At 42.6% G+C, this 23,886-nt stretch overlaps 1 protein-coding gene across 8 annotated transcripts in view; it reads right to left on the bottom strand.

Annotated features, from left to right (window-relative positions):
- Positions 1–10,505: 10,505 nt before the first annotated feature.
- Positions 10,506–23,886, bottom strand: part of rapgef2b (Rap guanine nucleotide exchange factor 2b) — a 112,614-nt gene continuing 99,233 nt past the window's right edge. For 2 of the 8 annotated variants that reach the window (XM_083981294.1, XM_083981297.1), the window contains 10 exons: positions 23,522–23,762; positions 22,728–23,111; positions 22,346–22,557; positions 20,494–20,617; positions 18,650–18,873; positions 18,145–18,312; positions 17,598–17,747; positions 16,004–16,205; positions 14,697–15,211; positions 12,982–13,832 (listed from right to left, as the gene is read on the bottom strand). In XM_083981294.1, the coding sequence (XP_083837420.1) occupies positions 13,456–13,832; positions 14,697–15,211; positions 16,004–16,205; positions 17,598–17,747; positions 18,145–18,312; positions 18,650–18,873; positions 20,494–20,617; positions 22,346–22,557; positions 22,728–23,111; positions 23,522–23,762 (2,597 nt within the window). In that variant the 3' untranslated portion in view covers positions 12,982–13,455. Of the gene's footprint in view, positions 10,651–12,377; positions 13,833–14,681; positions 15,212–16,003; positions 16,206–17,597; positions 17,748–18,138; positions 18,313–18,649; positions 18,874–20,493; positions 20,618–22,345; positions 22,558–22,727; positions 23,112–23,521; positions 23,763–23,886 lie in introns of those variants that run through there. The other 6 variants (XM_083981292.1, XM_083981296.1, XM_083981295.1 and 3 more) reach the window with 5 other exon arrangements.

Below are 23,886 nucleotides of genomic sequence, written 5' to 3'. Positions count from 1 at the left end.
AAGTGAGGGCAGAAGCCCTGCCCTCAGTAAAATAAGCTATTACCTCAACATTTCACTATAATGAGCCCAAATTATACGATAACGTGTTAAAACAAAAAATAGTCATAGTTTTTTTCTTTTTCTTTTTTTTTTTTTTACATTAGAGGAACCAAGCACTGATTGATATCAGATTGGCCAATCTTATTTTCGCCAGATTTCTTTGTCAACCACCAAGTAGCCTACAGTAATTTAGTTCCTTGCACTCAACTGTGAATTAGGCTGCTCAGGGGTCATTAACTTAGTAACAAATGTACTTTTATTTCAGCCACTATTCCAAATGGCAAAGTAATGCTGGGTTCACCACCTCTCTCAACAATGGTAGCTCAACAGGAGACGGAACTGCATTTAGCCTTGTGAATCCCATTCAGTGCAAATAGAGGGACTTGGACACTGAGTGCCATTATCTATCCCCAGATTGCCATCACTCCAAGGTAAAAGTCTGAATGGTTATTTTATTACAAAAAAAAGACGAAGAGAAGAGAATTCAATATAAGACATTTTTTTGACAATTTAGTGAAATATCTGCCTGAGAAATCATCACAAAACCCCCAGCAAAGTTTTATAATCCCCATTTATACAAAGGGAGGAACAGGGTAATAAATTAAAGACGTTTCCATTAAATTGCGGTAATATGCAGAGAGAAGATTAATGGAGCTTTGATGATCACGGATAATATGACATTAACCGTTTTACTTTTGACATTTTCAGCACTGTTGCTTGGATTCAACTGTGATAGCCATATATCTTAGACAGCGCTTAAACATATAGAAAATTCATATAGCTCATTACATTATAATGGACTCCTTAAATCATTTCTTGCATTTAAAAGTATCACCCTTCACTAGGTTGAGACCTTTTAATCACATGCTAACACACTCAGCCAATGCAGGCCATTGAGATGGAGAGCCAGGCTCTTGCCTCTGCATGCCAACTAGCTTATTGTGAGTCAGGTTGGTAAAGTGAGTGAGTCCACGGGTGGTTGTTCCCTTAAAAGGACCTTTTGAATTCACAGCATCCCAAAGTGTGGCTCTCAGCTATATCCTATATGTACAGCAAGGATGGTGATCGAGTGTGATCTTTCAGGGTCAATGAAAAGGAGCAGAACACAGCATGTGAAAACACACGAGGGAATCAGTCGTTTACTGGGTTTCATGTCTCTGACACACTTTAGATTACATTTTCAGAATGTCGTTTCTTTTTTTTTTGCCTTAATAAAGCTTTTACATGGTTGTGGAGCATTTTTAATGGGTGTACAGTTGACTAATATATTCGACAGAACTTACATGGGGATGGCTTCACAATAGCACAGTATATTATAATGTAATGTGACCATGGCTGCGAATCAGACTGCTGAAATTAATGGATTGCAGCCTTTCCTTTCAAAGGATGTTCTCATATCCATTCTGTATGTGGTTATCAATAAGGTCACATCCCTTTTATCAGACTTCACAGTCCTTAAAGGTCCCATATTCTACAAAGGGAGACTTCTATGCCTTTTTATTTTTTTTTGATTATCTAGCTTCTATATTAATGCTGTGAGAGCATCAAAGCCTCAGTCCATAGAGAGATGCACACAGCCTGTATTGAGGAATTGAGCCTTAAAATGGGCCATTAGGACTTCTGTCACTTTATGATGTCACAATAAATCAGACACTGCTAGTCATCATGTCCAAAGACCTGCCCACCTCGACCTATATTATCCAGTCATGCAGGATTTAGTTTCTCTGAGCGTTTTACCTGAAATCTGTTATAGTTCTATATCTATTCACTTAGAAAAAAGTCAGCCAATCAGAAGAGAGCCTCAGGGCCTCCTTACTTCTATATAAACATAATATATTTATCAGGCTTTTTGCCTTTAATTGATACAATAGTTGAGAGAGCCAGAAACTGGGGAGGCAGAGAGAGAGAGGGGGAACGACATGCAGCAAAGAGTCACCAGATTTGTGCCGCCTTACTTCTGATTGGCTGACTGACCTATAGTTACCAGAGATGCAGAGAGAGGTCTGAGCAAGGAGATGTAAAACTACACTAAATGGCTTTTGGTTCTTAAATCCATAAATGCATCTTCTTGGATCAACCCTTCAAATAAAATGAAACAAAGGTGTAAAATATGGATCCTTTAAAGGAACAATTCAACACTGAGATGAGAAGAACAACACATGTTTTATAAAACAAAGGCAACAAAATGCTAAACTGATAACAACAACAACAACAACAACAACACCTAACCCTATAGTTCTCTATCCTAGCCCAGCAATAGCTTCACTGTTTAGCGGAATGGCTAGCATAGCTTAGCATGGACATTAGTCTACTTTATGTTTATTTTCATCTCCTTGCAGCTCTGACTGAAACTGTAGCTTATCCATTATATCCATATATGAACATTTACAGTTTTTCTCAGTCGCTTTGGTGCTATTCTCAGATCAGAATGAAAGTTCTCATAACTATTAGTTCAACCTCCACAACATGTAGTCATTCGTCCACATCATAGTAGCAGTTTCTCCTTCCTCTGAACAAATTGCAAATGCTTTTGGACATGTATCAGTTGCTCTCATACAATTCTCTGCTGTTTTACAACATTATCATTTGTTTATGTCATGTCAGTCAAAATGAACTATACTTTTGAACGCTGAACAGTCTTTCCCTATAAAACTAATAGTCCTCATTTCATTGCTTGAGTCATTACATACAAAATTCTTGAACTAGTTTTCAAAATCTGTCAAACTAGTTTTAAATGTTGGGAGAAGCACTGTGAATTCAATTATTCAAACATTTACAGTAAGGAACAACAGGTATGTATGGTATTGGACAGTAATTCAGCACTAAACAATCTGCACTGCTGTCATTGTGTCAGGCATTACTGTAAGATACAGTGGGACAAGAACTTTTTTACATTTACATTTAGACTTACAGCTTCACTAGAGAACAGATTTACTGTATTGTAATGTATTACAGCAACCACTGTAAAGATGGGAAATGGGATGGGATGGGAGTACTACAGCATTTTAGAAGTAGGAAGCACTTTTACAGTATTGTACACTACAGTAATAATGGTTGATGCAGTACATGTACTGTACATTACTGTAATTTTACTCTGCATCACATAGGATCACAAGACAACCTCACAGAGGTGGAAGAGACTGAGCCCATTACAAACAATGGCATAAGGTTGAAGACATACAATGTAAGGATGACATTACTGTATCTTTGGGAATATTGAATCTGTTTCAATCGCTACAACTGACAGAGTGATGTAGATGAAAATGTGACTGGAACGTCTGGATGTGCAGGAATGATTTACAGTACTCTGTAGGTTCAGTTACTATATGTACTGCAACATTGTAGAGTGTTTCTTATGTTTGTTGTAGATGACTGTAGTGTATTTTTCCTTTGCACAATGCTGTGAACAAATCAGAATTGCAAAGAGCATATGCAGTAGAAATGTGAAACATACATATTCAGTATCTCCACTAAATACAGTAATGTGTAACTTTACTGTAGTTTTCACATGGCTGTACAAGTAGTGTATAGTGCTGTCTTGAGCATTTTCAGGTAGTATCATCACTTTTTGCATTGGAAAACACTTAGAGAATAAAGTGTCCAAATGAAAACATGACAAAGCCATTTGACTATCTTGTTCATAAACGATGGTGTCAGGACTTCTCATTTTGACGACACTGACAGTTTCATTGACATGAGTACTTGCTTTTGAGGGATGGACAATCCATTTTGAGCAAGTGACGCGCTTTTGCAGGTCATCCACTAGGTTTTGCAGTTTGTGATAATTGTTCTGAGAAATGCACTAACTGTTGTGCAAATGTTAAGAGTGATGTGAGAATAGCACCAAAGCGACTGAGAAAAACTGTAATGTGTCTGGTCCATCTACATAATGATCGCAGACCTTTACTCTGCTCTACAGCCCATAGAAAGAGAGCGACAGTGTCCCCGCTCTGTGATTCCTTCTGCCAGCACCATGAATGACAAGAGCGTCATTACTGCAGGAGGCAACAGGTTCAACTGACTCCTTTCTCTGAGGAGCAGGAAGACACAGATTTATTTATGAGCCCTGCAGGCTGGATAGATGGATAGATAGATAGATAGATAGATAGATAGATAGATAGATAGATAGATAGATAGATAGATAGATAGATAGATAGATAGATAGATAGATAGATAGATAGATAGATAGATAGATAGATAGATAGATAGATAGATAGATAGATAGATAGAGCAGCAGCAGCATCAGTCCAGCAAAGAGCAGAACAGAGGAAACATTTCCTCTCCGCCAAACACAACAGATAATAACAAGACACGCATAGTTTGAAAATACTGTGGCTGCTGCGCTGATTTTGTCATATTGATTTTTTTATCAAGGTGTCATAAGATTTAAAATTGTATTGATGTAGCTCAAAATGTTTTTACAGTGGCAATTGCCTGTTGGAAATTTGTTATTGGAGGGTGAGGAGACGAGTTCACAGAGCCGAGAGGACGGAGGAATGTGTCTCCATTGTGTGAAGAAATGGGCTCCGATTCAACACAGGAAAACATTCTGTGTGATGGTTCAACAACACCTCAGCATCACGGCGTTCAGACTTAGCTGAGCTGAAGCAGTTAGATATTAAATATCTGACAGAATCATGTGATATACTGTAATCATCCAGAGTGAGAACCTGTGGTATAATTAGAGAGCGGCTACTGATATTAGACCATGGACTCCCTTTATGAACCAGGCTGAATGTGAATATTTTCCCCCGTCAGAACAAAAGGAAAGAATTGAAATCCTCTCCCGAGCCTCCTCTCAGCCCTCAAACCCTTCTCTGGATTTTCACCAGAGCAAATTGCAGAGGAAAGCACCTGAGCAGAGAGGAGAGAGAGAGAGAGAGAGAGAGAGAGAGAGAGAGAAAGAGAGAGCCGCTTTTATTAATCTTTCTTTTTCTCAATTCTTTGACTCTGACAGCTTTTAACTGAATTGTCTGCTCGGGCCCCGTGTAGCCCCATGGAGCCCAGACACAGGCCGGTGAACGCTGTGACATCTCCACTCCCCTCAGCCCTAGTGCTGCTGCCTTCATCCAATTTACCATGAAAGGAATCCAGACAGTCCCATAATATGACCCACAGCTGCCTCGATTGAACACGGTCGACAACTCTGTGCCTGGGCTTTACACACATAACCAGCCCGGCTATCTACAGAGGACCATTGGCTGCCTGCTACCCCTTGATAAGGTCCATTGCCCAGGGAAAGAGTGGACAGGTCCGTGTGCGGTGGTGGTATTTAATAGTGAAGAGTGCCCCCTGCTGCCCCTGAAGGAGAACCGCACCTCCAGAGCCAAGTCAGCAGTAAACACCACGCCTCCCTCCCTCTCCTTCTCTAATCACAGGGTGGTTTCACTGTCAGACTCAGATTACAGACGTGTTTTCCACTGTGATTTCATGCAGCCGCCTTGCTCGGGGTATTTTCTTGTTGTTTTGTTTCCATCCCTGCGTCACTCACAGTTATCTTTCTAATGCAGGCGACTGCAGTGAGGATATTTTCCTCTTCAGATACTTTATCACAATGAAAACATGATTTGTCATTGTTAGGGCTCTACCTCCATTTGTTTGCAGGCAAAAATGGAAAAATAAAAAATAAACAATTCCATTTCATGAAAAATATAATAATAATATAATAAATCAGTCAAGTCCCAGATTTCTGAGAGAGACAGAGAGAGAGAGAGAGAGAGAGAGAGAGAGAGAGAGAGAGAGAGAGAGAGAGAGAGAGAGAGAAAAAGAAAAACAAGGCCATGTTTTCATTCACTGGACAAAAACTGGAGCTTATTTTGTTTGTATCCTGTAAAAGTAAAGTCCAGAGATAATCCACAAACTTCAGTCTCCTCTCACTCCTCAAAGTCATACTCCAGCAGCATCTCTTCATTTTCTGCTGGTGGGCCGGTAACACAAAGCTTTGGTAAAACCACAAGCCACACCAAAAGACATTTAACTGTTACAGTTTTGCATGACAAGAGCGGTTTCCCTCTCAAAAGTCCTCAACGAATAATAATAAACAAAATAAATGAAATTCTCATGGCTGCCTCTGCATTTTTGACAGATTTACAGGAAATATTGGCACAAATTCCCAGCAGCTTTGATTCAGGAAAGTCTCCTCTCCCACACATCCTCCTCCTGTGTTTCTCTCTGTGTGAGAGACAGAGGATCGAAATAGAAATGGAGGCAAGAGACAGTAAAACAGATATTTTTACCTTTATTTACTGGGCTCAAAGTTCGTGTGTGAATGTGTGTGCGTGTGTGAGCAAGTGTGCAGCTCCTCATTTCTCATGGTAGGAGTGTGTATCAATTTTTGGAGAGGGTGACAAATTGGGGCCCTCGGCTCGGTGATAGAGGAAACCAGGACCATCTCGCCTGCATTATTCATGAGGGCGGCTGGGGATGTTGAGCAAGTGATACAGCGTCGAGAGCAGCAACAGAGATACAGAGTCGCAGGGCATCTCCCCAATCTGAGCAACACACTCTCATCACAGAGGCAGTATAAACCCCATAATAACACACGGCAGCAGCAGCAGCAGCAGCAGCAGTAGCAGGGAGGAGTGTCTCCTAACGAGGTAAACACAGGTATAACGACGACTTCTGAATTAGTTTGGACCAATTACAGTGAATTTAGTGTGGAAACATTATAATGATAATGCTGTATATCCAACACATACACTGACTAGTGCATGGTGCAGAGAAACAGCGCCCTCTTGTGGTCTGAAAATCTCATTAAAACCCACAACATCTCGGGTCCCTTTAGGAAAACTAATCATCATCTGTGTTGTGTTTAACATTTAAGATTTAAAAGCACCACCATTTTCAAACAAAAACATGTTATTTCAGGCCCGTCTGCTTTTATTACGTCGCTACAGGCAGCTCCTCTGTCATTGTGAATTATTTTTTAATCTAATGGAAATGTTTGCCTCATGTTTTATTCATGGTATATTAATCTTTCTCCACTCATTACACATATGAGTAAATTTCGGCAATTACGTTGAAGAAATTTAGACAAAAAAAAATTAAATGCTTTACTGGTAGGAGAAATAACTAGAACAGCATGTATCCCCCAAACACTGGCCAGAGGTAATAAGTTTGGTATCACTTCATTTTTCTTATACAGGGGGGCGATGCTGCTGCTGCTGCTGCTGCTGCTGCTCAGTGAGGTGGAGATATAGGATTTATGATGGAGGAGCGAAGCAGGATATCTAAGAAACACATTAAAAAACAATGAGAGTAAAAGATGAGAGATGGGGCTCGAACTATCCTCACGACTCTGCGTAACAACACAGGACAAAACAAGCAAATAAAAGCGAGGGCAGACTTCAATATCTCTTTTTTATTAATTCTGACACGCTGAGGTCAGATAGAAAAGTATGAGAGTTACACTTTTCAAGTTGCTTCCATGACTTGTGCAAACACTAGACGGTATCTGGGGAAAGAACCAAAAAAAAAAAAAAAAAACTCTGAAGGAAAAAAAACAAATTAGAAAAGAAAGACATCAAAATGCAGAGGAAATGAATAAGTGCATTTAAACCTAGGTGTTGATTCTTTATGCAGTATTTATTGATTCCCAGCTTCATATAAACTGGATGTTGAGGCATAAACATAGTACATTTGAACAAAAATATAACCAATATTTACAATTATTGTATTAAAAATACAAAAACAACTGATACATACTCCACCAATTGTCTTTTTAAAAGACATACAGGTCAAAGTAGTACAAGAAAGAATGAAGAACAGAAGGTCATCACCAGCTAAATGTACATTTCTCACTGACATCACACATCAAACGGAGTAGCAGTTCTACCTACTACACTTATCTTTACGCTTGTACATTTTTGTGCAACTTTTTGTTTTTCGAAATAGGACTCGGCCCGCTAATATGCACATTATCTTCAGAGTTGAATGAAAGTGAATGATGCATGTTACCACTGTACTGTAATACAAACAAATTATTAACAATCTATCTGCAGCCATTACAAAAAAAAAAAATACAATAACAAAAGAAACCCAGGAAAGAATTAGTATGTAGTCACAGAACACAGTGGAAAACACTGCACTCATTCATCTTTTTCTCAGTCTGTAGTTTCCAAGACTGATCAATGTGATCAGTGCGAATCAGTGATTGAAGAAGAAAAAAAAAGTTTTCACAATTGGATTTCTAATCGTTCTGATTGGCAGCCTTGAAAAAAACAAAAAAGTTTCTTCAAAATGTCTTCCCCACCGGAGTCAGAGAGAGAGAGAGAGTTAAAAACAAAAATCAAACAAAAATCTTCAGTCACTTCCATCGATGGTGAGTTATATGCTGGAGAGCTGGATGCAGGCGTTGGCGATTTACATACAGCATCCACTGAGCTGACGTCTGTAACAGGTGAGAGGGCTGTTTCTGTTTTTTTGTTCTTTTTTGTTTTTTAATTGTCTGAGATGAATCTGGTCGCACAACAGCAGAGGAAGAGGTGCAGGGTCACTGTGCATAGATGAAAAACGATCTACAACACGGTGACGCAAAGTCCGAAGCCACGTAACAACAAAAACAGAAAGAATAACGCTTCAGTTCATCATCTTGTACCGAGTCTTAAAAAAAAAAAAAAAACGTCAGAGGGGGGGGGAAGTATCTTGAATATAAGGCATTTCACTCCACTATTGCTTGATTCAAGATCTGCTCTTGAAACAAGGTGATTCATGATGAACAACCATGCAAAGAAAAGTATGCAATCATGGCATCGTAAGGCGCTTTGGACATTCACGACATGTGGCATGTGTTCAGGAAGGGGAAGAAGCCAAATCTGAATCTGTGGGAAAAACATTTGTTTGTTTCGTTTTTTATTTTAAATTATTTTCAGGGGGAGGAAACGTGTAGATTTATAAGACTCTGTACAAGATCGTGCGTGAAAGCAGATTGTTCGAGGTCCACTCGCAATTTTCACACATGAGCAGCTTCTGTGATCTGCTGCTGTTCGACTACCCTGCTTGGTTTGTGTCCCTGGAGACCAAAAAAAAAAGAGAGACAACAAGAGGCAACTTTTTCAACCAGTGAGTCAGTGAGCGCTCGCTTACAGTTAAAACATAACAACAACAAAGTCCATAACAACAGGCTTCACTCTCCTCACTGCTGCTGCACTGTCTGGGATTTGATTTGATTTTTTTTTTTTTAGTTCATGTTACCTCGTTGAACCTCTGATGCGCCGTACTGTAGAGACCAACGTGTTCGCTCAGTTTTCAGCGGGTTGGCCGATCACCGGTGTGCTTTTTGAGATCACCTACTAACAGGCGACTGACAAAAAAAAAAAAAAAAAAAAAAAAACGGTAAAAAGCTTGTGATGTAACAGCAAAGCCACAGGATGATGAAAAGACTCTGATATGACCAGACAAAAAGCTCAGAGGTGGGACGACAGTCAGACATGGCTCACTCATACCCTGCTGTCCAGCCCCAGGGTCTGGTAACATCTAGGATTGTGCTGAAAGTGCTATTCTTCTTTTTTTTAAATTTTATTTAGAAATGAACTGTATTTTTGTGTATGTACTGGTATAAAAATGTACTGTGTGTGTTTGTGTTTGTATATGTGTGTGTGTGCGTGTGTCAGTACACTGTGCATGTTGATTCTCTCCTCCCAGCTGTGATTTGAACCAACACTTGATAAGCTTTCACATGTGAAACATGAGATAATACTGGATTCAGAGTTCAAACACTCAACAACATGATCAGGTTGTTTCAGTCCAGGCAGAGAAATCATGATGATGATGATGATGATGATGATGATAAAGATAACGATGAGCTGACTTGGTTTCTCTTTCCGCTCCCTCCCCCTCCCTCAGAGTGCAATCAGTCAAAGAAAGGGAAAAAAAAACTACACAAAACAAAAATAAACCCCCAACAAAAACAAAATAAAACAGAAATCTACAGGAGAGTTGAAAATGAAGAGTCCAGTCAACCTCTGTGTGTCGATCTCCGTCCGCAAACAAGAGTCTGTTCTGACTTTGTTCTGCTTGTAGAAAGTAGAAAATGAGAAAGTGCAGATGAAGCTCAACACGTCATGATGCTGTCATGTCAACAGGTGGTTTGGGCTTCTGTCACTGGGGGGGGGGAGGGGCCGCTCGCGAGGAGCCGCTCCCATTTCTAACAGCAACATCTATGTGGTTGTGTGTATGTGTGTATTTGTATGTATGTGTGTATGTGTGTGTGTGTGTGTGGCCAGGTCGACTCCCCGACGCTAGTTAGTCTTTTTCCAAAGTGCCAGGCTTTTTGTCATCGTTTTTGACCTTCTCTCCATCGCTTCCTCTTCTTCTTCTTCTTCTTCACAGTATTTTTTGCATGCAGGGTCATTCAACCCCCCATGATGCTTTAAGGCAGGGGAGGGAGATGAGCAGAGGAATCCACCAATCAGGAGGGAGAGCCAAGTGGAGGAGGCAGGCACGTACGTAACTGATGATGAGTCTATTGGTCAGTCTGTCTTGTCTGTCTGTCTCTTTAATCCCGCCCACCCCGAAGCAAGGAGAGGGGGAGGGGTGGGGGGTGGGGGGCTTCAAGTTACTGCAGAAGGACGTCCACTGTCGTCCCTCACACTGCTGACACCTGTTCATCCTCTGTGGAGAGAGACACAGGACACACACGGTCAGAGGTTACCATGACAAAACGCTGTTTACCTCAGTGATGCTGAAAAATAAAAGAGTCAGGATCTAAACTTTACTACTGTCCAACGAGTTCATTGAAATTTGACAGAGACAAAGGAGGTCGGATCTTTTTTTCTTTTTCTTTTTTTTTTTTTTTATTACTGGAGAGTTGGAAACTGGAGATGTGTTACCCTGCATGTCCACTGGATGTCTTCCAGATGTGCCAAAGCTGTGTCACAAGCTCTTTTCAGTCTCCATATTTGCAATATATAAAATATACAGCAGGGAAAATAAGTATTTGATCCCCTGCTGATTTTTTAAAGTTTGCTCCCCCACATAGTTTTTATGGTAAATTTATTTTAACAAAAAAACCTAGAAATAATAATATTATCATATAAAGGTTATAAATGAATTTGCATTTGATCAAGTGTAATGAGGGTAAAAATCAGCAGGGGATCAAATACTTATTTTCCCCACAGTATATTATAGTTATTATCAGTATACTGTAGTTGTTTTGTTCATGTTAACTGAAGATTGTTTTGTGTTCAATCTTCACATTTTGGAGAATCAGTGTTTAGATTTACAGTTGCTCCAAATATACAGTAGTGCTATAAAACATCATAGGGGGTGCTCGGCGGTCGAGTGGTTTTAGAGCATGTCATTCCCTGAGTCTCTGTCCGTGCTTTCCTGTCTACCTACACTGTCAACACTATCAAACAAAGGCAAGAAAAAAAAAACCAAATCTTATTAAAAACGAACAAAAAAGATATTGGGCAGATATTGTGAGTAGTAGTTTTTTCCTTTTCATTTTTACTTTAAAAAAATATAAAATTGATGATGTGAATTTTGTGCTTTTACATTCTAAGAATACTTATTTGTTGTCCAGTGTGTCTCTGTAGTATCACAATGACAACAATAAACCACAATGTGATGACACATTTTACTACCAGCTCCAGCAGCTCGGTTTAAATTGCAGTTTCAATTTCATTGTGATTTTTTTTGTGCATCGTCTGTCAATACATGTTTTATTTTGTATGTATGTTTTTTTAGGAAGCATCTGTCAAATTGAAAACAACTCACTGGTTCATTACAGAGTAGTTTCATCAATAACACACAGCTATGAGGGAGGAAAACTTTCTAAATACTAATTTTGGTAACACTTTATTTGACGCCTATCTCTATAACGCATTATAACCATACTTATAATGAGTTATAATGCACTTGTAGCACTGTATAACTATAGTTATAAACACTCATAAATGATCGTAATGCTTTATAATGATAATCATAACATATTATAGAGCATAACTCTATTATAATACTTGACCTTATAAGCCATTATAAAATGCTCTGTTTATTGTTATAAAGCCTTATGATAATTTACGAGTGTTTATAATGATAGTTATACACATTTATAAGCCAATTATAACACATTATAACTATATTTACAACATATTATAATACCTGACCTTATAAGTCATGATAAAAAGCTGTTATGATTATTGTTATAAAGCATTATGATCATTTATGAGTGTTTATAACTATAGTTATACAGTGCTATAACTACATTATAACTCATTATAAGTATGGTTATAATGCGTTATAGAGATAGGCGTCAAATAAAGTGTTACCCTCATTTTCACGCTGGTGTATCTGCTTTGATACGACTGTGGAGAAACGTCACTTTTACTACACAACACTGACACACCTGAACACATCTCTGTCTGTCAGTTCGACACCTGGTGACAACAACACAGAGTTCAATCAGAGTCACTGTAGGTGAGTCGGGTGCGTGTCGGTGCGGGAGGATGGAGGTGCATGTTTTCAGGCATCGGGTTTGATTGCATGGGTGAGAGGATGCGAACAGCGCGAGGCCTGCAGCTGATGGAGGCTGTTCGATGCCGTGCGTGAGACAGAGAGAGAGAGAGGTGGTGGAGGAGAATGTGTGGTGGCAGAGAAGTGGTGAGTTTCTGATCCAACCAGTATGACTCATGCATGATGACTTATTGTGAGTTAAAGGTGAAGGTCCCACTCCAAATGAAACAATTCCCAGATCATACAGCTCTGGAAAAAATTAAGGGACCACTTTAAAATGATCAGTTCCTCTGGTTTTAGTATTTATATTGTAGGAATGAGTTTGAGTGAAAGGAGCACTTTTGTTTTATTCTGTAAACTACTGACAACATTTCTGCCAAATTTGAAATAAAAAAATATTGTCACTGAGGTCATTTATAGATAATGACAACTGGTCAAAATAATAAAAAAAGTTCCAGTGTTTTAATTTAGACCTTGAATAATGCAAAGAAAACAAGTTCATAGTCATTAAAAAAAAAAACACAACACTAATGTTTTTAATTTAGAAAGATTTCAGAAATCACTGGTGGAATAATCTCTATTTTTAGTCTCAACAGTGGTTTTTATAATCTTCATCTTCAATGTCCTTGTGTTGAAATTCAATAGACACTGGAATCGCCACATGTAGAGAAGCTGATTTATTAAGAACATTTTAGACTTGGTCTCTTAACTTTTTTCCAGAGCTGTAAATACTTAATGTCTCAGGGTTCAATTGATGGGAAACTGTAAATTTGAAATGGGACCGCTCCTGGTGCTGTGGGAGGTTTGTGTGAAGAGATGGTCAGTCTCAGTCCAAGTGTGTGTTCCTGTTCACATGCAGGTTCGTTGAAATGGAGGAGAGGAGGGGGGGGGGCAACCTGATAAATTAGTTTTTACCTGCCTTGGGGAGAGGGGCCCTGCCTGTTAACCCCCGTACACACACTCTCATGGTCTGGGAGTCTCGGGTGTATGCTGAGCCACTGGCTTTGGCTTCCTCAGAGCGACTAGTTTGGAAGACAAGGACTCACCCTCCTCTTCCTCATCGGGCTCTTGCTCCTCGGCCGGCGAGCGCGTGCGGTGGAGGCCGCCCGCCCGCTGTTTCGCCCCCTGGTGGGCCTGGTGGGAGTCGGGCGACTGGGTGACCATGCGCGAGCGCTGCAGGGCCGTGGTGTAGTCCGGCGGCCGACGGCCCGAGTGGGTCGCCGTGGTGGTGGGAACAGACGGCGCCGCCGGGTGCTGTCCCTCGGCGAGGTCGGAGATGGTCAGGGCCGTGTAGCCCGGGGGGGTCGGGGGAGGCTCGCGGTAACGACTTTCTTTTCGCGCTGAGGGAGGACAAAACGGAGAAGATGATGAGGGAGGAAACTGAGGTCAGACTTGAGATTGATTTCAGTATTTCAACAGTTAAAGGGATACTTCACCCAAAAACAATTCACCAATTTTCTACTCACAGTCATGCCAAGGAAGGGTTTGGAGAAATTTCAGAGTCATCAAAACGCTTTTGGAGTTCCAGGGGGGGTCCGGCTGGCAACCGATTTTCATATACAGTAATGGCGGCGGATAGAGTTCACTTTTGAATCGGCCAAGACGCACACTATGAAACATCCAGATACCTCCATACTGCTCGTCTGTACTGACCCAAGTGTCCTGAAGCCGCCACATGAAAAAGTTGTTTGGGAAAATTTAATTTGATCTCTGTTTTCAGCCTTGTTGTAGTAGTAGTAGCTCCCAGTGGCTCTGTTGATGTTTGTGCGCATGTGCGAGATTTGCTGCGAGATGTTCGTTCATCATTGTAAACCACTAGATGTATGACGAAACACGAAAGAACATCTCGCAGCAAATCTTGTGCAACTTTTTCATGTCACAGCTTCAGGACACTTGGGTCAGTACGGACGAGCAGTATGGAGGTATTTGGATGTTTCATAGTGTGTGTTTTGGACGATTCAAAAGTCAGCTCTATCCGCCGCCATTATAAGAAAATCCGTTGCCAGCTGGACCCCCCCCCTGGAACTCCAGAAGCGTTTTGATGACTCCGAAAGTTCTCCAAACCCTTCCTTGGCATGACGGTGAGTAGAAAATTGGTGCATTGATTTTGAGTGAAGTATCCCTTTGAATTGCTTCAGTATAAAAACTCAGTGAATGAAGCAACTGGACTGTGAAGTGCAGCCACTCACAAAGTAACCCTTTACCCCCAGCGGTGATGGGCGAGGGGGACGGCCGGCTCAGATGCTTGGCCTCCTCCGACCCCGTGGATGTGATGCTACTTGTCTCCGGGTCGGCGTTGACGTCCTTGCCCCCCCTCCTCTTGATGGTGCCGGTGTCGCCCTCGGAGTCCTCCCCCCAGTACGCGGCCGAGGACGAGGAGGAGCTGGCGGATGCCCAGCTGCCCCTGGCCTGCGCCGCCCACAGCGCGGCCGGTCCTCCTAAGAAGGCCTCCGGTCCGCCGGGGGGCAACCCTCCGATGCCGCCGCCGCCTCCGCCTCCGCCGAAGGCCAGGGTCTCCCAGCTGCGGCCCTGCTGCATGGTCTGGATGTTGTCGTGGGAACCGGAGGAGCAGGACGTCCAGGAGCCGCGGCCGCTGTCTGCAGCATCGAGGGAAACGCGGTCGCCCTGATCCTGAGTTAGCTCCTCTGAGCTGGGCGAGGAGAGCACCGTGGGGCAGCCGGCGTAAATACCCCGACAGTCCTGCATCGACGAGTACGACCTGAAATATTCATAGTGTTAGTTTAGTTTTCTGTTTTTTGAATTAATGAAAATTTGTTTATTTCGGTCAGGTCATTCAAAGTTAAAAGTCCAACAGAAAATATCAGTTCAACTAGAAAAGAGCCAAACCGAAAAGGCATAGGCTGAAGCTATCGCTTATTTTCCGCCTATAAGCGATTTTAACCCTCCTGTTGTCCTTCTGGGTCAAATTGACCCAATCTGTTCCCTTCCTCCATCCTTCCTTTCTCTCTTCCTTCTTTCCACAATCCTTTTTCCCTTCCTTCCTTCCTTCCTTCCTTCCTTCCTTCCTTCCTTCCTTCCTTCCTTCCTTCCTTCCTTCCTTCCTTCCTTCCTTCCTTCCTTCCTTCCTTCCTTCCTTCCTTCCCTCCTTCCCTTTGTCCTTTCATCTTCTTCCTTCCTCTTTTGATCCAATTGACCCTCCATCTTTCTTTCCTTCCTTTTTCCCTTCCTTCTTTCCACAATCCTTCCTTCCTTCCTTCCTTCCTTCCTTCCTTCTTGACCCAATCTGTTCGGTCCCTCCATCTATCTTTCCTTCCTTTTTTTCCGTCTCCTTTTTCCTTCTTTCCCTTTGTCCTTCCTGCCTTCCTTCCTTACTTCTTTGCCTTCGTCCTTCCTTCCTTCCTGCCTTCCTTCCTTCCTTACCTCCTTCCTTCCTTACTTCTTTCCCTTCGTCCTTCCTGCCTTCCTTCCTTGACCCAGGTGGACAACAAGAGGTTTAAAGTGAGACAAATAAAACAAGAGGTTTTCTAACTGAATCGTATTATGTTCCTACCCCAGACTGTACTGATCGGGGTCGGTGGTGGCTCTTCGTTCCAGCCGCGGCCCCCCGATGTGAGAATCCCCGACTCCCCCGGAGTGACGGAGCCTCCTCTCCTCCTGGGCCATGTCGAAGGAGGAGTTACTGACCAGGCTGGAGCGGGAGGAGATCTCACTGTGACCGGAGTCTGAGTAGGCGTCTCCCATCCGGTTGTAACCTGGGTGACAAAGAGAGAAGGGAAATTACATTTTGATTCTTTTATTTTTATTACCTTGTGTCGAGAGTTTTTGAACCTCGGTCTCTGCGTCGTTTTAACAAGAGAACGAGTAAAAACCAGACAAACCGAAATAACTGGAGCCTTGTAAGTGAATTTACAGCGTTACATAAAAGCCCTAACGCAGCTTTTTACTCTATGTGCTGAGTGGTCTTCAGCCAAATTCCTACGCACCGCTCCAATCCCCTGAGGAGACATCAAAATAACTTACAGTGGGTTGCCTCCGTTTTACCAAACTGTAAATCATCTCTCATCCACATATCTTATCTCAGGCAGGTTTTAAACCAGGCATCGCAAACACACACACACACACACACACACACACACACACTGTGAGGATAATTGCGGAGTGACATTTCCAACTTATCCGGCCGTTAAGAAGAAGATGAATTACCGAAGCAGCGGTTCACTACTACGACGTTCTGGGTTTCAACAAAGCCCTGAAGAGTGCGGAAAAGTTGAGATACTACATGTGACAGGACTGGGAATTGCACGGCAACGGTATAGAGAAATCACTGGTGCTGACTGCTGACACATGTAAGTATATATTTTCTCGTTATAAGCGACTGTCATCACGGTCTCTGCTGCAGCTCAGCTATAGAGTTTAATAGCCCGGCGGTCATATTTCCAAGCCATCATCAGTGTAAATCAACCCGGTGACCTCTCCGTTTCCTCCGTACTTAAGAGTCTGAGCAGAAGGAAGGAATGTTAAAGGAGGCATCACCATAAAATGTAAAGAAGTGCCACTGGATAAAGGATTGACCTCCACCAGGTGACTTACAGGGCAATCTGAGGTCTCAGTAGTGACAGAAACAGTTTCTAAGTCGTTTTTATACTTCACAGAGACAACAGAGCTCTTTCTACAAAGCCACATTATTCAGAATCAGAGTGGTGGGGTCTGCAGCCAAACACATCCAGTCCAGCTGCACACAGCCTGCAGCCAGACACAGCTGCACCGAGGACCCAGGTTTTTAAAATTGAGAAACAAGAGGCATTTCTGATGCTTGTCATTGCTTCCTAATCTTTCTGGATCAACATTAAGCCCTTTGTATTTTGTACAGTCTATTCAATAAGTGGAAGGAGATCAAGCTACAAAGCTCTTCTAAAACCCAGAGTGTTTTCACAGTAACAAAATCATCTTGGCTTGGAATAAAGTGGGAAATAAAGTAACTCTGATTGTGGAGGAGAAAAAATATATTTTTTTTTTGCTGTATTAATTGAAACTTAATGCATTTCATGATGGCAACCACCAGGTGGCATTTGTGGCCCATGGCGACAGACAGAAGGAGCCTGTGGAGTGGTGTGGGAGGGAGGGAGGATTATTGGCTTACTTACCCTTCTTGGGCGAGCTCTGGGGGGAGGTGGGAGGGGACGAGAGCTGGGAGGAGGCGTTGGACACCGTGTCCTCTGGCTGCCTCCGATGCCGATCGCTCGCCTCCTCCGACAGAGACAGGATCTTCTTCAGAGACTGTGGGGAACTGGTGCCTGTGGACATTTGCAAAAAAGAAGATGAAGATGAGCAGAATTAGCATCAGGAACGTTGCCATCCCCCCCCCAAGGGTGTTGGGATGCTAAACTGCTTTGTCTGGGATTTTTTTTTTTTTTTTTTTTTTTAAAGATATATGTGCTTGTTTCCAGACAGCCTCTAGGTGGCAGCAAAACCCTGAAGAAGCTGCAGAGGGCGGCTCTGCTTTTGTCTGCAGATACAACAGGATGTGGATAAGAAAACAAGGCTGGAGTGGAGGCCTCCATGCTGTTATCAGTAGACGTCATCAAAATGATTGTTGAATCCAATCAGATTTCACATGCACACGCATATAAATGATACATATAAAGATATTAAATGTTAAGTATAAGGGTATCTAGCTCATCTTACTCATACCGAAGGGCGGCAGGTCTTTCACTGGCACTTTCTTCCGGGATGGGTAGAGGGCCACTGCAGGGACCTGGAGAGCCTGGTTCCCCTTGGCCAGCTGGCCCCTCTGTTGACTGGCAGCTCTGGACACGACTGGAGAGGTGTCAGGTCGTTTCCCGCCGGCATTCTTGGGTACTGATCATGGTGAGAAAGAAATATGCATGTACAGTAAGCAGAGTTATGAGAAGACAGGCGCTTTCTGTCTTGTTAAAAAAAGAAAGAAAAAGACAGACTGCTGATGGACGGAGAGGTTTGTTGCATGGATCAAATTAACAATGTGAAAATGGGCGAGCGCTTCAGCCATTACTGTTCGCTGCCAATAAGTGTTTCAGCAGGACTGAGTGTCTTTGTTACTACAGCGGTCCCCACCCTGTCTGCCTCTGGGCTGTGAATCCTGGGAAACATGTGCAACAAACGCCTCGGCATCGTATTTTAATGTGTTTTTTTTGCACGTCACACAACACAAACTCACGCGTACTGATGGATGGCTCGCACTGCAGCGACAGCGTCTGCAGACTCTCCTCGTTCGTCTCCAGGCTCAGGTTGGACAGGTACTGTTTGACCTTCCTGGCCATCTGGGCGTCCTCGTAAAGCTTTTTGGCGTTCAGGAAGGAGCTGCGGCGCACGCGCTTCTTGTGCCCGCCCGTCTGGGTGACGTCGAGCACCGCAGCGTTGGCGCTGCCCTGGCTGAGAGACCTGGTCGCGCACAGACACACATGACACGGAGGAACAAAGACACAAAAAACACAGAAGAGAGCAAAGAGAGACTCGTTTAGTTTGTGAATGAACCGTCAGATAATCACTGTATGGATGAATAGAGGCTACTGGGCTGCACAGAGGGCATGGTATTTAAACTAGGACATGCAGAGAGCAGCTTTAGGTATTCGTCTCAACACCAATGCATTCCAGTCATTCCAGGCAGCGTGTGGAGGGAGGGGGTAAGTTATGGTCAAACAACGGGGGAGTAGAGAGAGAGAGGGGGGGTGGGGGGTGGGGGTCTACTGGTGTAACACGGTCATAGTTTACATTTCTGTGGCTTGAGTCAGAGCTGGTTGTAGTAGCAGTTCACTGTTCAAGTCTTTTTTTCTTTTTTTGTGCATGGTTTCAGCCAAACAGAGAACAGACACAAGGCCTCAGTGTTAGTGGTGCTTGTTATGTGTCAGTCAGTGGAAAGACATTTATCCAGTTATTCAATGTTGAATGTTAAAGAAAAAGTGTCTTTTAAGTGATACTGACTGTCAAAATACCAATATGTCTTATGGGATGTATAAACCTCTCTTTTCTTTTTTTTTCCTTTAGGTGAATGAGATAAGCATCTGTATATTTCCCATTGAATGCACAACGGTGTCCCATTTGACCACAAGAATGTAAAGCATGATAAATAAAAAAAATATTTTATATCCAGAATCTGTGGCTGTTTGGAGGTTTCACACACAGACTAAACCTCAAAGACAGGAGAAATTCTGAAAATGAAGTTTGCATGCATTTTGTTAGGGTAAAACAACATCTCACAGAGGTCACGTTTGCTACTGCAAGGCTGGATCCCTTGCTTAGTGACATTTAGGAGATATGTAAACTGGTTTGGAAATAATATCCCATATGTTAATAGTTTTGTCAGCACAAGTGACCTTTGTCTTTTTGGTTAGGGAGTCAGGCAGTGTTAGTAAGAGGATTCAACTCAAACTGATTAATGGAAACAAAGAAGAAAAGCAGCAAAGTGCGGTGGTGCAAGGAGGGGCAAAAGGCTGCAGGGTTACCCAACTTACCCTAAACTTCTCCACTTCTTCTTCCTAGAGGGCGGGTGCCATGAACAAGAGAAGCATGGGGGGCAAAAGGGTGGATGAGAAGAGAGAGAGAAGGAGACAAAGCTTAGGACAGGAAAGATCACCAAGATCACCAAAGAGAAGCAATTTCACCAAAGACCCACATGAAAGTCAGCGAGAGAGGAACTCAAATGGCAACACTCCACTAGGAAGAGACATCATTAGACAAGGACACACTTTCACAGGAGCACTGTGCACAATTTTTTTTTTTTTTTTTGCCAACAATGTGTATGGGGGGAAGGAGGGCGGGGAAACAGTTACCAGAAGAAACAGTTGCCAGAGGAAACAGTTGCCAGAGGGAACAGCTGCTCGAAAAAGAAAAGCGTGATGCAGAAATCTTTACTGAATCTATGTGAACTGGCTAACCCCACAACAGAAGAGCCCGGTTAGTCAGGAGAGTGCTGACTGGTCCTACGGGGAGGGGGGGGGTGAAGGGTCATTAACAACCTCGAAATCAGGCTTTTTTTTGCCTTTTAACGTGTCTCCTCCTCACCTTGTGCGGAACATGAGGGCCGGGTCCATGTTGACGGACGCCATGCGGCCGACGTGGCGGATTTCTTTGGCAATCATCCTCAGCTTCTCAAAGTTCACCAGGCCGTCCACCTTAGAGTCGTTACCTGGGAAACAGAGGGAAGGAAGAGGGTGATTACCAATCATTGACAAAACTGATGCTGATCAGAAGCACAGCAGGAACAAACTCTTAAAGGGATAGTTCACCCAAAATTCAAATTTCACTCATTATCTACTCACCCTCATGTCAACTAAGAGCTGTGAGAATTTTCAGAGTCCTCCGTTCCTTCTCTGAGTTACGGGGGGGTCTGCGCAGCAGTATTTGTCCATATAATGGTTGTGAATGGACACCAGAGCTCTTCGTCCAAAAAGACACACCAAAAAACATCCAAATACCTCCATACTGCTCGTCTGTAATGTCCCTCTTGTATTGAAGCCCCGACATGAGAAATTGTTCCGAAAAAAATTAAATAAGTCTATATTTTAAGCTTGTTTGTAGCGGAAGCTCCCAGTGTCTCAGTTCACTGCTCTGCCTGTGTAAGTGCAAATCTCACGTGATTTGCACTGACCGGCGGAACAATTTCTCATGTCGGGGCTTCAATACAAGAGGGACATTACAGACGAGCAGTATGGAGGTATTTGGATGTTTTTTGGTGTGTCTTTTTGGACGAAGAGCTCTGGTGTCCATTCACAACCATTATATGGACAAATACTGCTGCGCAGACCCCCCCGTAACTCAGAGAAGGAACGGAGGACTCTGAAAATTCTCACAGCTCTTAGTTGACATGAGGGTGAGTAGATAATGAGTGAAATTTGAATTTTGGGTGAACTATCCCTTTAACACTGCCCTGACATGGAGTTACAACCAAACCCCATCAGTTAAATAGACAGTTAGCATTAACACAGGAAAGCTAAATCAATGCCAAAATTCTGCTAGTTACATTTATGATGGCATTTAAATATCAGTAATATGGCCCCATATGGAGACATAGTAATTCAGTTTGTCATACAACATAAATAAACAGTAGATGTAAACATTTAAAGGGATAATTCAACGGTTTTGGCAAATTGGCCCATTGCCATAGTCCCTATAGAGACAACTATGTCTCATAACGTTCTGTTATTATCTCATAGCGCGGTGTCCATGAGAGTGTTTTGGAGTTGTTGGGTTTTTGTATTTGATGAGTTTGATGAGGGAAACCAAGAAATCCCATTAGCCTCCGTAGCGTAGCTCTGAGCAGCTCGCGGCTCTGCTCCGCTGTTCTAAAAATAGCTTGCACCAACAATTAAAGCTAACAAACCTACTGCTATGACTATAGTGAGTTTGCCAGAATGTTGTACTATCCCTTTAAACAGAGTGACCCCAAAACAACATGAGCGAAAGTGGTCTCACTAACTTAGCTTAGCAGAGGAGCCTGAAATAGTGGAATTCACATCATGAGGTTCGGTTGGGCTTCATTTACATGACATATTTTAGACACATTAAACATTTATGTATACATTATTTATGCATTACTACAATCACATCTGAACGCCTTATTCAAATGCTTTGAATTCTGGACACATTTATTGCTATTGTTCACTGAAATGGACGGTATCGTTCATATTCACTGTGCTACAGTGCTGTACCTGCATTTTTATACATTAAATAGGATGTGTGCCATTTAGTGTAAAATACTGCAGCCTAAAACTCTTAGCGTGGTATAGCTATAAACAAATGTGCGCAGAAGAGAGTTATTTCCATAATATTGACATTTAGAATTTAATAAATCAAATAGTTGTGGGAACGATAAAATGTGGTTAATTGGTTAGTTTACACATAGACCAACATCTACCTTCATGTAGGAAGGTGAGGTCCTTCTTGATGACGGGGAACAGGGGGATGATTGGTGGCTGGAGGTTTTGATTGTTGAGGACATTCCTGTACTTGGCCATGTTTCTGGAGGGGTCGAACAGATCCTGCAGGTCCCCGAACAGCTTCTCGTACTTGCTCGGGAGCTTTTCCCACGTTCCCCTCAGTCGGGAGACCGGAGCCAGGTTCAGACCGCTGTGGGGAGAGAAACACGTTTTCAGTGAGAGCGAGTGAAGAGTCACAGTTTATTTGTCCGTGACTTGGCTGATTGGTATCTTTTATTGGAAGCTAAAGAAGAAAAAAAGCTATAGCTGAGATATGAAGACGTGATCACAGAGATAACATAAATCATTCCCTCCTCTCACCTGATGATGGCGAACATGGAGTTGAAGTTCTTGCACTCGCGGCAGTGGAGGGCGATCTTGATGAAGTGCTTGACGGTCTTCATGCGTTTCAGCTGGTTGGGCTCCCGCGTCACCTCGGTGGCCACCCAGAAGGTCTCGTGATTAATGGCCTCTTCAAAGCGCTTCAGGCTGGCCGAGCCCGTCTTGGAGCGCAGCTTGAACAGGTCGTCGATGTATTCGGTGGGCTCGATGGCACAGAAAAGTTCAAACGCCCTCATCGAGAGCTGAGTGGCCACCTCCACCGTGCTCAGCTGCAACAGAGAGATCTGACCCTCTCTGAGGAGATCCTGGGCGTCCTCGTCAGAACATAATGTCTCTGTCTCCATGTTGCTCTTCAGGTAGTATCTGATGATGGAGGAAAAGGTGCGATGCTTACTTTCTTTTTTTAATAGTATACGACAGAAAATTGACTATTTCATTGTAGATTATTTGACGCAAACTACAACTACTACTACTAAATAAAACTCTTGCTGTTTCTTATCTTATGCATTTATTTGTTTAATATCATTATATATCAATCAGGGTTCAATCAGCTTTGATATTTGAGTTTTTAAGTTCTTAGAAAATGAGTGCCATTTCATAATTAGACTTCATAATAACAGAAGATCAATTGAAGATGAAAATAATTGTTACCTTCAGCACTCATTTATATTAATTTGAGCTTTATTAACACATTACAGTGTCTTAAAAACCTCTAATCTAAGAGTCTTTGTGTTACAAAACAGTGGATCAAACTAAAGACGTCATTACTGTACCTGCCGCTGAGCTGAATCCTGTCGGCCAGTTTAGAAAGCTGGTCTGGTAATCGCCTCTGTTTGATGACGCCCTCTGGTGTGACGGACACCTCGCACAGCGAATAAGCCTCCGGCGCTGCGGTCAGGGCGAACTCCCTGATGGCCTGGGCCACCACCTCCTTGGCCGTCGTGTCCTTCCCGATCATGATGTAGCGGGACTGCTGGTCCGCCTTGAAGACTCGCAGCACCTGGTCTGACATATCTGTGGACAGACACATCATAGCGATAAGGATACAGGTTAACTAATCAGACTTGTTTCATTACGAGGTCTTTTTAGCAGCGATTTTTTTTAAAGCTTCCATCTTCCCAGCGTTAACCACCACCTT

This window comes from Trachurus trachurus, assembly GCF_905171665.1.
Source record: "Trachurus trachurus genome assembly, chromosome: 10".
Taxonomy (NCBI): domain Eukaryota; kingdom Metazoa; phylum Chordata; class Actinopteri; order Carangiformes; family Carangidae; genus Trachurus; species Trachurus trachurus.
The sequence above is the reverse complement of the archived record's forward strand: the minus strand, read 5'-3'. Positions and strand labels throughout refer to the sequence as shown.